Raw genomic sequence first — 15,194 nt, 5'->3', positions numbered from 1 at the left:
AAATACTGGCAAAACGAATCCAGCAGCACATCAAAAAGCTTATACACCATGATCAAGTGGGCTTCATCCCTGGGATGCAAGGCTGGTTCAACATATGCAAATCAATAAATGTAATCCAACATATAAACAGAACCAAAGACAAAAACCACATGATTATCTCAATAGATGCAGAAAAGGCCTTTGACAAAATTCAACAACCCTTCATGCTAAAAACTCTCAATAAATTAGGTATTGATGGGATGTATCTCAAAACAATAAGAGCTATCTATGACAAACCCACAGCCAATATCATATTGAATGGGCACAAACTGGAAGCATTCCCTTTGAAAACTGGCACAAGACAGGGATGCCCTCTCTCACCACTCGTATTGAACATACTGTTGGAAGTTGTGGCCAGGGCAATCAGGCAGGAGAAGGAAATAAAGGGTATTGAATTAGGAAAAGAGGAAGTCAAATTGTCCCTGTTTGCAGATGACATGATTGTATATCTAGAAAACCCCATCGTCTCAGCCCAAAATCTCCTCAAGCTGATAAGCAACTTCAGCAAAGTCTCAAGATACAAAATCAATGTACAAAAATCACAAGCATTCTTATACACCAATAAGAGACAAACAGAGAGCCAAATCATGAGTGAACTCCCATTCACAATTGCTTCAAAGAGAATAAAATACCTAGGAATCCAACTTACAAGGGATGTGAAGGATCTCTTCAAGGAGAACTACAAACCACTGCTCAATGAAATAAAAGAGGATACAAACAAGTGGAAGAACTTTCCATGCTCATGGGTAGGAAGAATCAATATCATGAAAATGTCCATACTGCCCAAGGTAATTTATAGATTCAATGCCATCCCCATCAAGCTACCAATGACTTTCTTCACAGAATTGGAAAATACTACTTTAAAGTTCATATGGAACCAAAAAAGAGCCCACATCGCCAAGTCAATCCTAAGCAAAAAGAACAAAGCTGGAGGCATCACGCTACCTGACTTCAAACTATACTACAAGGCTACAGTAACCAAAACAGCATGGTACTGGTACCAAAAGAGAGATATAGACCAATGGAACAGAACAGAGCCCTCAGAAATAATGCCACATATCTACAACCATCTGATCTTTGACAAACCTGACAAAAACAAGCAATGGGGAAAGGATTCCCTATTTAATAAATGGTGCTGGGAAAACTGGCTAGCCATATGTAGAAAGCTGAAACTGGATCCCTTCCTTACACCTTGTACAAAAATTAATTCAAGATGGATTAAAGACTTAAATGTTAGACCTAAAACCATAAAAACCCTAGAAGAAAACCTAGGCAATACCATTCAGGACATAGGCGTGGGCAAGGACTTCATGTCTAAAACACCAAAAGCAATGGCAACAAAAGCCAAAATTGACAAATGGGATTTAATTAAACTAAAGAGCTTCTGCACAGCAAAAGAAACTACCATCAGAGTGAACAGGCAACCTACAGAATGGGAGAAAATTTTTGCAACCTACTCATCTGACAAAGGGCTAATATCCAGAATCTACAATGAACTCCAACAAATTTACAAGAAAAAAACAACCCCATCAAAAAGTGGGTGAAGGATATGAACAGACACTTCTCAAAAGAAGACATTTATGCAGCCAACAGACACATGAAAAAATGCTCATCATCACTGGCCATCAGAGAAATGCAAATCAAAACCACAATGAGATACCATCTCACACCAGTTAGAATGGCCACCATTAAGAAGTCAGGAAACAACAGGTGCTGGAGAGGATGTGGAGAAATAGGAACACTTTTACACTGTTGGTGGGACTGTAAACTAGTTCAACCATTGTGGAAGTCAGTGTGGCGATTCCTCAGGAATCTAGAACTAGAAATACCATTTGACCCAGCCATCCCATGACTGGGTATATACCCAAAGGATTATAAATCATGCTGCTATAAAGACACATGCACACGTATGTTTATTGTGGCACTATTCACAATAGCAAAGACTTGGAACCAACCTAAACGTCCAACAACGATAGACTGGATTAAGAAAATGTGGCACATATACACCATGGAATACTATGCAGCCATAGAAAATGATGAGTTCATGTCCTTTGTAGGGACATGGATGAAGCTGGAAACCATCATTCTCAGCAAATATCACAAGGACAAAAACCAAACACTGCATGTTCTCACTCATAGATGGGAACTGAACAATGAGAACACATGGACACAGGAAGGGGAACATCACACACTGGGGACTGTTATGGGGTGGGGGGAGGGGGGAGGGATAGCATTAAGAGATATACCTAATGCTAAATGACAAGTTAATGGGTGTAGCACACCAACATGGCACATGTATGCATATGTAACAAACCTGCACGTTGTGCACATGTACCCTAAAACTTTAAGTATAATAATAATAATAAAATATATATATATATATTTAGAAAGGCATTGAATACCTAGTGAAAATTCAAATAACATTCTTTACCATTTCTTACCTCACATTTTTTGCTATTAGTGCTGATACGTGAAAATGAATTACAAGTTAAAGGAGCAAAGTAATTTTAATACTTAATTTTGGACCCTTACTGAATGCAAACAGCATAGTACAAAATTCAGGAAACTAGTATTGACCTTTAGGCAAAGATTTTCTGAAATAAAGGTTTAAGGTACAATTTGGGTTTTCACTTGTGGTTTTCCACAAAACATTCATTTTCAGCTTTTTTTTAGAGACAATTTATTACTCCAAAACTCTCTAAAATCATAATAGATTGTTATTCATTTCCCCTTATTTTTAACGATATTAATTTATTCTGTTTGGAACTTAAGGATAAAGACTTGTCAAATAAGGCATAGTTCATAAACAAGAGAAATAACTAGTGCTTTAACAAAATTTCTGTAAGTTTTTTCTCCTTTTGCCATTAGAGACTATTTTAGGGTAACAATTTAATTGTGATAGGTTTTTTTGTTTTTGTTTTTGAGGAAGACATAGGTCCAAAGTAACAATGAGAGGAATTATTATTAATCAATTTGTGAACTAGTGGACTCAATGAAATTGAGTTTCTTTTGACTGTTTTTCATTAGTGGTAAACAGTTTGGGTTATTCATTCGTTTGCTTGTTCATTCATTCAATAAACATCAAAAGCCAGTATATTTAAGACACTGAAAATCTTAACTCTACTAATATGTGTCCTCAAATACTTGCTAATTATATATCAAATGTGTTTAAAGTACATAGTGTATATGGTAGTATAAAGTACTCTAGAACAAACAACTAAATAGCTCATAAAACAATTATCTACTTGACCATTGATAAGTACAAACATTATGTTCTACTAGAGCTATAAAATCAAACAAACTTACATTTCAACCCAGTGGGCATATGAAGGATTATGACTTAATTGCATCCTATGTCTTCACGTGTGCGTCTGTCAATTTGTGAAACTTGTAAAAGTTTCGATAAGCCATGACCTTGGATAGCTACATGGCATTTTAAATGGAATGTAACCATTTATTTATTTTATTGTTATCTTAAATAAATAATGAGTGATATACTTAGATCTTTACAAGGATTTACTAAACAAACACGCATTTAAAGATTCAGGTCCTCAAAAAATTTAAATAAAACTACCATATGACCCAGCAATCCCACTACAGAGTATATGTTCAAAGGATATTAAATCAGTATGTCAAAGAAATGTCTGGACTCCCATGTTCATTGCACCGTTATTCACAATAGCTAAGATACTGAGTCAACCTAAGTGCCCATGAACAGATGAATGGACAAAGAAAATATGGTATATATACTCAATGGAATGCTCTTAACCTTTAAAAAGAGGGAAATCCTGCCACTTGGGACAACATGAATGAACCTGGAGGATATTATGTTAAGGGAAGTAAGCCAGGCACAGAAAGACAAATACCACATGATCTCACTTATAAGTGGGATCTAAAAAAGTCAAAATCAGAACAGAAAATAGAATGGTGATTATCAGGGTCTGCTGGTCGGGAGGGCCGAGTGATTGGGAACATGTTGACCAAATGATAAACAATTTCAGCTAGACAGGAGGAACAAGTTCAATTATCGTATAATTGACTGTAATTAATAACAGCATATTATATACTTGAAAATTGCTAAGAGAGTAGACTTTAGTGTTCATACCACAAAAAATGATAAGCATGTAAGGTAATAGTAGGTTAACTAGTTTGATTTAGCCATTTCACAATATATACATATTTCCGAACATGTTATACACTACAAATATTGTGTCAGTTTAAAAATAAAATTAAAAAGTACTTTTACCCCTAAAATCAAATTTATTTTACAATGATATTACGAGGAACTTAACTATTTTCTGAGTATTGGTATCACCAATCCCTTGTTGTTAACTTGAGAAAAAAAATAAAGGTGGAATAATGCAAACTGCTTTGGAAGCCTTTATATGATATCATTGATTAAAATGTTTGATGAAAGTATCCTTTATTCAATAAAGTTTACTAATGCATTTTAACCTAATTATAGAATCACATTGTATTTCTCTTTAATATACCAACCTTCGGTGGAAATTTTATTCAAAAGATTATTTTTCTTATATGGTATTGTGAATAAGAAATTAGGAAAATGGGAAATGAAAAAAAACAAAATAGGATACTTTTTCTTTTCCCACCTCCCTTCCATTTGTCCACCCTTTTACTTTCTATTTAAAATTTGACAATCTAAATTCTATTTAAAATTTGATGATTTCTCCTTTAACTTTATGTCCTTTTCTTTATTACACATATATAGGAAAGAGAAAAAAATTGAATCACCCCAGTTTAACTGAAAGCAAAGAATCTACAACAAAAGACGATGATGAGTAAGTTTGTTATTTTTGAAATTATGTATGTGTATCTTGCAGAAAGATGTTCATATTTGTTAAAGTGACCATTTAAAAGCATTTATTTGTAGAAATTAATAGTTTATACCTGACCTGAAATGTTCTTTATTAAGTAAGTAGAATACCTTAGTTGTGATGTGGTTTGTGATATTCTATAATGGTTATATATGATGCCTTAATTTTAATACTCATTGAGCCCAGTTCTCCCAGCCTATGCATAATAGACCAGCTCAGGGTAAAACTGAGGAAGACACTTATTTCAGATTTACATGGATGGAGAAGTAATGCGTGGTTTGGGAACAAAGTGTCTTAACAAATAGCTGGTTCAGAATGAAGCTAGAAACAGTGAAGCCAGCAGAGTGAGAGATCTAGAGGAACCTGGAAGGCCTACAATGCCAGCAACCAGTCATTTTCATATTGTCCTGCTGGTGGTTCCTTTGGATAAAGGCATTATCTGCAGAAAGCTACTGTCTACGTAGGAAAAGCCTGGGAAGAATACAGATGGCTCTCCATATCTGTGTATTACATATTTGTGGATTCGACCAATGACAGATTGAAAATATTTCGAGAAAAAAATGAATGGTTGCATCTGTACTGAACATATACAAACTTTTTTCTTGTCATTATTTCCTAAACCAATTTAGTATAACAGCTATTTCTATAGCATTTACATTGTGTTAAGTATTATAAGTAATCTAGAGATGATTAAAGTATATGGGAGGATATGCATAGGTTATATGCAAATACACCATTTTATAAAGGAGACTTGAGCCTCCATGGATTTTGGTATCTGCAGGAGTGGTGGAACCAGTTCTCCACAGATACTGAGGGACAGCTGTATTTGTATCTTCTTCCTGGAAGGATTGAATTAAGCAGAACAGGGATTAAATTTTCAAAGTAGTACATATGTTTAGCTCATTTACCATTTCAGTGTATCTTCTATATACCACACCAATGGACACCAAAGAGTAAAGATAAGGAAAATGAAGTTTCTCCCCATTGGGAACTTACGATCTTTTTTTTTTTTTTTTCCCTGAGACAGTCTCACTCTGTTGCCCCCCCTGGAGCACAATGGTGTGATCACCATTCAGTGCAGCCTCAACCTCCTGGGTTCAAGCAATCCTCCCACCTCAGCCTCCTGCGTAGTTGAGACTACAGGTCCACGCCACCACGCCCTACTAATTTTTGTGTATTTTTGCAGAGACGGGGTTTCGCCATGTTACCCTGGCTAGTATCGAACCCCTGGGCTCAAACGATCCACTCGCCCAGGCCTCCCAAAGTGCTGGGATTACAGGTGTGAGATACTGCATGTAGCCTGGGAGCTTATGATCTTACGCTGTAAGTTAATATACCTTCCTCAGTTTAGAAGTGGGTTATGTTTACTAATGTTTTTGGAGTCATTTACATGGAACTCAGAGTGCATTTTCCATGCAAATAGTGTTATAATCTGTGGCTACAGCCCCAAGTCAGGGCACAGATCTATTTATTTCATAATATAGCTGAACTATAGTTTTGGTAGTAGTCCAGATTAAAAGATGTGGAAACTGAGTGCCATTTAAACTACTTTAGGGACAAAGAGAAGAGTTTTTCAAAGAATTCTCATTGTTTGGCATCTCCTACATCTGTCCTCTATTTGCTTTTAGTAGCTGTTTTCCCTCGACATGCTGCTCCTCCAGCTCCAAATATTTGCGTGTTTCAGTCTTTTCTACCCCACAAATATTTTTGTTGTAAATTATTTCTTCCTACTCCTAATCAAAGCTTTTGTTTCCTCAGTGAACTGATCTCAACTAGATATTAACAGGAAAGCATTCTTTTTTGTTTAACTTATTTAATGTTTTTTAACATAGGAAATATATGTAACAGGAAAAAGTTCAAATTATACAAAAGGATATACCATGAAAGCAAGTAGCAAGTAAAAATTTATAAATCACAGATAATCTTGTATTTGAAAGCAGGTGCCTGCTAAACCGAATTAATTTCTGATGCAGTTATATAAAATGTAAATAGCCAGCAAAGGAGGAAATGTTTTTGGACAAAAGTGATACCAGATAATCAAGCCTGTTGTTTTTCTCCCTGAATCAGCTCCACTTAAACTTAATAGTGTCTTTCCTTCTTTCTTGTTGTAAACCCCTCAATTTATTTAGAGCTCAGACTTTTAAAACAATAGCTCCCATGGCAGTGGGCTTCAAGGAGCAAGGGAAGAGCAAGAACCATTGTTATGAGTGACATAGGAATTTGCCTATGTTTATTTAATTTATTAATTTCTCTCCATATTTGTTTCTAAAGATCTCTATTATTTAAGTATATCACTCCATGAATTGGTGTTATAATTAGTGAATTTAAGTATGAGCTGAGACATTTTACAACATATAAAAGTAATGGGTCGGGTGCCCATTATTATCTACTAAAAAATACAAAAGTTAGCTGGACGTGGTGGCGGGCGCCTGTGGTCCCAGCTACCCAGGAGGCTGAGGCAGGAGAATCAACTTGAACCCGGGATGGGGAGGTTGCAGTGAGTTTATAGCGTGCCACTGTACTACAGCCTGGGTGACAGAGCAAGACTTTGTCTCAAAAAAAAAAAAAAAAAAAAGTATTTCTGTCAGGAGACTGAGGAAAGAAGATTGCTTGAGACCAGGAGTTCAGGGCTGTAGTACACTATGATCCCTCCTGTAAATAGCCGCTGCACACCAGCCTGGGTAACACAGTGAGACCCTGTCTCTTAAAAAAAAAAAAAAAAAAAGATGCATTTCTTTTTTTCTTTTTTCTTTCTTTCTTTTTTTTTTTTTTTTTTTTTTCTTCTGAGACAATGTCTTGCTGTGTCACCCAGGCTGAAGTGCAATGATGCAATCTCGGCTCACTGCAACCTCCGCCTCCTGGGCTCAAGCTGTTCTCCTGCCTCAGCATCCCTAGTAGCTGGGATTACAGGCGCCCGCTACCATGCACGGCTAATTTTTGTATTTTTAGTAGAGACCGGGTTCTGCCTTCTTGGCCAGACTAGTCTCGAATTCCTGACCTCAGGTGATCTGCCCGCCTCAGCCTCCTGAAGTGCTGGGATTACAGGCGTGAGCCACCGCACCTGGCCAGGATGCATTTCTGATTGTTTTTTTTTTCATTCATTAAAATAACTCAGTTCTAGCTAATAAAGCCATTTTTATCTTTAGTAATAGATTCTTTATTCCATTTGTTTAGATTTCTTTTATTTTTTAAAACCACTGCGTAAAGACTTGGATTTTTTTTTTTCTTAAGAAACAGAATCATGCTCTGTCACCCAGGCTGGAGTGCAGTGGCATAATCATAGCCCACTATAACCTTAACCTCCTGGGCTCAAGTTATCCTCCCACCTCAGCCTCCTGAGTAGCTAGAAGTACAGGTATGTTACTACCCCTGGCTAATTCTTTTACTTTTTTGTAGAGATGTTTTCTTGCCATGTTGCCCAGGCTGAACTTGCACTCCTGGGCTAAAGCGATCCTCTTGCCTCAGCCTGAAGACTTGGGTTTTTTAAATCTCAAATTAAATGGAATATTGCCAGGCACGGTGGTTCACGCCTGTAATCCTAGCACTTTGGGAAGCTGAGGCAAGCAGTTTGCTTGAGCCCAGGAGTTTGAGACCGGCCTGAGCAACATGGCCAGACCCTGTCTCTACAAAAATTTTTTTTTAATTAGCTGAATGTGGTTGTGCACACTTGTGATCCCAGCTACTTGGGAGGCTGAGGTGGGAGGATCACTTGAGCCCAGGAGTTTGAGGCTGCAGTGAGCTGTGATAATGTCACTACCCTCCAGCCTAAGCGACCGGGTAAGACCTCATCTCAGTCAATCAGTGAATCAATCAATAAACAACATTGCACATTTGTGGATCAGTTTTAAATGATCATAACATTTTATGTTTTGTTTTGGCAATATTCTTTTTTTTTCTTTGCAAAAATATCATACCTAGGAGAGATACCGGAGAGGAAGCAAGGCATCTGCTTCTAGAATAATTCCTGTAGCTTCAGTACCTTGATGGAGTCACTGTAGAGTCAGTGTTTGGTCCTACACTATACAGATTTAGAAATTCACCATGAGATGTTGAAGCATAAGGAATTAATGAATACTAATCAGCCTTAGGACAAACCGAAAAATAATGGAAATGGCATTTTATTATGAGAACTTTATTGATATCAGTAGTTTTCTCAGGACAGCCTCTTCTGAAAGTCAGTCTGTTCAGATTTAAAAAAAAAAAAAAAGTTATTCACTTTGGGAGGCCGAGGCGGGTGGATGACGAGGTCTAGGAGTTTGAGACCAGCCTGGCCAATATGGTGACACCCCATCCCTACTAAAAATACAAAAATTAGCCAGGCCTGGTGGCTTGCACCTGTAGTCCCAGCTACTCAGGAGGCTGAGGCAGAAGAATCGCTTGAACCCAGGAGGCAGAGCTTGCAGTGAGCCGAGATGGTGCCACTGCACTCCAGCCTAGGTGACAGAGTGAGACTCCGTCTCAAAAAAAAAAAAGTTATTTAAAGATATTCCACAATCTAAGAATTAGAATTAAGGGAGTAAGAAGTTTTAACAGATATCTTCATTTAGCTGAATTAGTTGTATATATCCTTTTCTCCACAAAAGATAGTACTGTTATTTGTTATCAGTATGGGAAAAATTTTATCTGGACCTTTACCCTTACACCATGCACAAAAATCAATTCCAGGTGGATTGGAAGTCTGAATATGAAAGGTAAAAGAATAAAACTTTTAGGGGCTGGGCACGATGGCTTATGCCTGTAATCCCAGCACTTTGGGAGGCTGAGGTGGGCAGATCACGAGGTCAGGAGATTGAGACCATCCTGGCTAACACAATGAAACCCTGTCTCTATTAAAAATACAAAAAAAAAAAAAAAAAAACGGGCATGGTGGCGGGCGCCTGTAGTCCCAGCTACTTGGGAGGCTGAGGCAGAAGAATGGCGTGAACTTGCAGTGAGCCGAGATCACGCCACCAGTGCACTCCAGCCTGGGCGACAGAGCGAGACTCTGTCTCAAAAAAAAAAAAAAAAAGCTTTTAGAGGACTGGACCTTGGATTAGGCAAAATGCCAACTATAAAAGAAAAAAATGGATAAATTAAACAGCTTTAAAAGTCCTTTTTATAAAAAGAAACTTTTTAGAGTGTGAAAGTACAGCCCAGTGTGTAAAGATTTGCAAGACAATCCAATAGAAAAATGGGCAAAAGACTTTAATTGGCACCTCATAAGAGCAGATTTTCATGTAAACCAGCAAACATATGAAAAGGTACTCAACTGGAAAGTGTCGTCTGGGAAAATGCAAATTAAAACCTCCATGAAGCACCACTACATCCTCACTAGAATGCTGAAAATAGAAAAGAAGGAAAATACTGGGTAGATCTTCTGGAGTGAGGATGTGGAACAACTGGAACTCAAATAAACTGTTGGTGGGAGTATAAGTAGATGAAAACCACTTTGGGAAACTGTTTGGCAACATCTAAACCAGGATATATGCATACCTTATGGCACAGAAATTCCACTTCAGGGTATATACCCAACAGAAGTGTATACATATATTTACCCAAAGACAGATACCATAATGATCATTGCAGCCTAATTCCTAGTTGCCTCAAGTTTGAAAATATCCAGATGTCCATCAACAGTCAAATGGATAAACAAATTATGGTATTTGTCTAATGGACTACAGTGAAAATTATCTATAACTAACAACAATGGCTGAATATCACAAACACAATGTTGAATGTGGAAAAAACTAGACACAAAAGGTTTCATAGTGTATAATTCCATTTGTATGAAGTACAAAAATAACCAAAACTAATCAATACTGCTAAAAGTTTCTGGGATGTTGTCAGTGTTCTGTTTCGTGATCTGGGTGCTAACTGCAATTGAATGAGCTGTACACTTACGTGTACCCTTGTCTCTTCTTGTATTTCTATACTAATAGACTCCCAAACTCTCGTGTAAATGAAGTCTTGTGCCGAGACCAGCTCGGTCGGGGAGACCCTAACCCAGCGGCGCTAGAGGAATTAAAGACACACACACAGAAATATAGAGGTGTGAAGTGGGAAATCAGGGGTCTCATAGCCTTCAGAGCTGAGAGCCCCGAACAGAGATTTACCCACGTATTTATTAACAGCAATCCAGTCATTAGCATTGTTTCTATAGATATTAAATTAACTAAAAGTATCCCTTATGGGATGGGCTGAATTAAAGGAATAGGTTGGGCTAGTTAACTGCAGCAGGAGCATGTCCTTAAGGCATAGGTCGCTCATGCTATTGTTTGTGGCTTAAGAATGCCTTTAAGTGGTTTTCCACCCTGGGTGGGCCAGGTGTTCCTTGCCCTCGTTCCGGTAAACCCACAACCTTACAGCGTGGGTGTTAATGGCCATCATGAACATGTCACAGTGCTGCAGAGATTTTGTTTATGGCCAGTTTTGGGGCCAGTTTTTGGCCAGATTTTGGGGGGCTTGTTCCCAACAGTCTTGAACAACACCAGCAATTTTTTCAGACATGTTATATGATTAAGTAGATTTTTAACTTTTGGACTGCATGGCCTTGTATGGGACATTTTCCAAACTGTATTCTATAGGACATTTGTATCTTTAGATATGCCCAGAAGTATTCATGGGGTTAAAACATAATTTTGGACCAGGCATGGTGGGTCACGCCTGTAATCCCAGCACTTTGGGAGGCCGAGGCAGGCGGATCACCTGAGGTTGGGAGTTTGAGACCAGCCTGACCAACATGGAGAAACCCCGTCTCTAGTAAAAATACAAAAATTAGCTGGGCGTGGTGGCACATGCCTGGAATCCCAGCTACTTGGGAGGCTGAGGCAGGAGAATTGCTTGAACCTGGGAGGCAGAGGTTGTGGTGAGCCGAGATCGTGCCATTGCACTCCAGCCTGGGCAATAAGAGCGAGACTGTCTCAAAAAATAATAATAATAATAATAATAATTTATGGTCAAATAGATATGAGTAAAGGAGATATCTTCATCTTAAGGATTTACAAAGCATAGTAAGTAAACATGGGTAATAATAGCTAGTAATTATTGAATATTTGCCATGTCTTAGGCATATATTATCACATTTAATCCTCTTAACAACCCAGTGAGGTAGATAATGTTATTGCCCTAACAAAGGTGAAGAAACTGACATTTAGAGAGGTAAAATAACAGCTTAAGCTCACAAAGCTTTATGTCAGGCAGACTTTTTTTTTTTTTTTTTTTTTTTGAGACAGAGTCTCACTCTGTTGCCAGGCTGGATTGCACTGGCACGATCTTGGTTCACTGCAACCTCCGCCTCCCTGGTTCAAGCAATCCTCCTGCCTCAGGCTCCCGAGTAGCTGGGACTACAAGCATGCACCAGCACGCCCACCTTATTTATTTATTTATTTATTTATTTATTTATTTATTTTGAGACAGAGTTTTGCTTTTATCACCCAGGCTGAAATGCAATGGCACGATCTCTTCTCACTGCAACCACCACCTCCTGGGTTCAAGTAATTCTCCTGCCTCAGCCTCCTGAGTAGCAGAGATTACAGGCATGCGCCACCATGCCTGGCTAATTTTGTATTTTTAGTAGAGATGGGGTTTCTCCATGTTGGTCAGGCTGGTCTTGAACTCACTACCTCAGGTGATCCGCCCGCCTCGGCCTCCCAAAGTGCTGGGATTACAGGCATAAGCCACCGCACCTGGCCAATTTTTTGTATTTTTAGTAGAGACGGGGTTTCACCATGTTGGCCAGGATGGTCTCAATATCTTGACCTTGTGACCCGCCTGCCTAGGCCTCCCAAAGTGCTGGGATTACAGGCATGAGCCACTGTGCCCAGCTGCAGACTTCTTTTAATTATTATACTAGAGTAACTGACATTATGGTGTACTATCTTATTTTGTCTGCCCAGCATCTCTTCCTGCTGGGATTAACATTCTTTAAATCACTTGTTACCCCATTCCAATAATGTGGCTCTTTATTTAAAGACTACCAAAGTCTTATATGACCCTACCCTGGACAGTTGATTGGTCCAAGGGTAGGCACCTGACCTAAACACAGTCAGTCAGTTATTTCACAGAATTTATAAAATTGGAAGTAGGAAAAGAGACTACTTCTCAGATGGAGATCTTCAAGCAAAGATGGTACTGGCAGCCATGTTTTTTACCATGTATTAATAGATGAACTGGTTTGCAGTGAGAGAGAAAGAAGCCCATAGCCAGAGAGAAGAGAGGTATTAGGCAGGGTCCTGTTTGTCTTCTGGCTTCTTTCTGTTGCTCCTTAAGCCTTGCTCAATATCAGCTTCCCTTTGATTATGGGAGATACTCTAGTATCCCTCCAATAAGTGCCCCCTTTTTATCTTAAAAGATAAATATGTTTACCTTCAGTCATTTACCAATAAAAGAAGTTTCATACAGTATGTAAGATTACTTCAGGGTTTCTCAGTCTCAGCACTGTTGACATTTGGGTTGGGTAATTCTTTTTGGTAGAGGCTGTCCTATACATTATAGGTTGCTTAACAACATCCTTGGCCCCTACCCATTAGATAAGTTGTTAGAACACAGTGTGGTATTATGATGGCCAGTATGACCTATAGATATGTCTAATAGATTCTATAAAACTAGAATATACAGTGGCTCATTCCTGTAATCTCAGCATTTTGGGAAGCCAAGGTAGGAGGATCGCTTGAGCCCAGGAGTTCAAGGCCAGCCTGAGCAACATAGCGAGACTTCATCTCTACATTCAATCAATCAATAAGCAAGCAAGCAAGCTGGATGTGGTGGTGTGCCTGTAGTCCCACTACTCGAGAGGCTGAGGTGGGAGGATCACTGGGGCCCAGGAGGTCGAGGCTGCAGTGAGTGGTGATCATGCCAGCGCACTCTAGCCTGGGTGACACAGCGAGACTCTGTCTCAAAAAAAGAAAAAAAAAAGCCTAGAAAATAACTATAATTGAGAAAGCAAGATGCTTTTTAAATACATTCTTAGCCAGTTAGAACAAATAATCTATTTTCTGATATGAGAACACTAAATGTTAATGATTATAAACTACTACAAAACAAGTTTCTAAATAAATTTTATTTGCAAAAGCTAGTGAATAGTCAATATCCATCACTGGCCTGTAATCCCAGGACTTTAGGAGGCCAAGGAGGGAGGATCACTTGAGGCAAGGAGTTAGAGACCAGCCTGGGCGACAAAATGAGACCCCATCTCTACAAAAAATAAAAAAATTAGCCAAGCATGGTAGTGTGCACCTGTGGACCCAGCTACATAGGAGGCTGAGTTTGGAGAATCATTTGAGCCCAGGAGGTGGAGGCTGACATCTGCAGGCCGAAAGAGCCATGGCCTTGGAAGGGCCGTAAGTTCCACCACACTCTTGGTGGTTCTCACCCTGTAGCTTGGAGAAGGTGCAATACTCTCCATTACCACTAATATAAATAATGTTTGTAAAATTCTTACCTAATAAAAAATTTAGGACAGGCATGTTTCTTTACAGGTACTGTAGCTTGTTTCATGAATGCTTTGTCAAATTATGAAAGTTAAAGTGCAATATTTGAAGACTATAAGTGGTGGTGTATCTTATTTCTAATAAGATAAAACTTTTTGCCTTTGTTTTATCAGGGAGTTATATGTCAGTGTTTGAAACATGCTGTGTGGTATAATAGGTTTAAAATAAATTCTTTGAAAGAGGAATACTGAAACTAGCCTTGTAGATATGTCTGGTGCACGTGATGAAACCTACAGCTTTATTGGGGTTGATGGCAATGCTCTGCTGGCTAACTTTCAAGTGACTGGGTTTTCTAAGTTTGGCAAGTACAAAATTCTAAAATTGGGTTTTCCTTTAGAAATGTGTAGGGTCAGGGGAGGATGTCCTAACCGTATGTTGTGATCATATGTAGTTTAATCCAGTGTTCCACATGTGTGACTGCTGTTTCTGAGAGAAGTTTCCAAAATGTCACCATTTCTCAGAACTGAATAAACATATTGCCAAGAGGCTTTTCTTAGGAATGAAACGTATCTGGGTAAATGTAAACAAAATTGCCTCTGTCTTGACAGTACCAAAGTTCACATAAAAGGTGAAAGCTCCTGAATCAATGCCATGGCTCCATGGAAGGGGATGGATAGTAGATACATATTAAAATCTATCTGTAACACTAATTTGTTACCATTATGAATCCTTTCAGCTGCATTTTAGGAAAAAGTAGTTGGCTATTTAGAAGTGTGTACATCATTGTTAGTCATTCTTACAGATAAAAACATCTTGGGTCAGCCTACTCTGTCCACTCTTATAGGCTACAGAGAAAAGTCATAATTGGTGTCAATACAAGTTGATGGTTTCCAATCTTAAAAAAAAAAATTTA

General features: G+C 38.5%; 1 protein-coding gene across 4 annotated transcripts in view; it reads left to right on the top strand.

Annotated features, from left to right (window-relative positions):
• The window catches only part of ITGB3BP (integrin subunit beta 3 binding protein), a 102,789-nt gene that overhangs the window by 41,440 nt on the left and 46,155 nt on the right, over positions 1 to 15,194 (top strand). For all 4 annotated transcript variants that reach the window (XM_030812946.1, XM_030812947.1, XM_003265175.3 and 1 more), the window contains exon 4: positions 4,769 to 4,838. In XM_030812946.1, coding sequence (XP_030668806.1) covers positions 4,769 to 4,838 — 70 coding nt within the window. The remainder of the gene's footprint in view (positions 1 to 4,768; positions 4,839 to 15,194) is intronic.

This window comes from Nomascus leucogenys, chromosome 5, assembly GCF_006542625.1.
Source record: "Nomascus leucogenys isolate Asia chromosome 5, Asia_NLE_v1, whole genome shotgun sequence".
Lineage (NCBI taxonomy): Eukaryota > Metazoa > Chordata > Mammalia > Primates > Hylobatidae > Nomascus > Nomascus leucogenys.
Note: the sequence above shows the minus strand (reverse complement) of the source record. Positions and strands in the feature narration are given on the sequence as shown.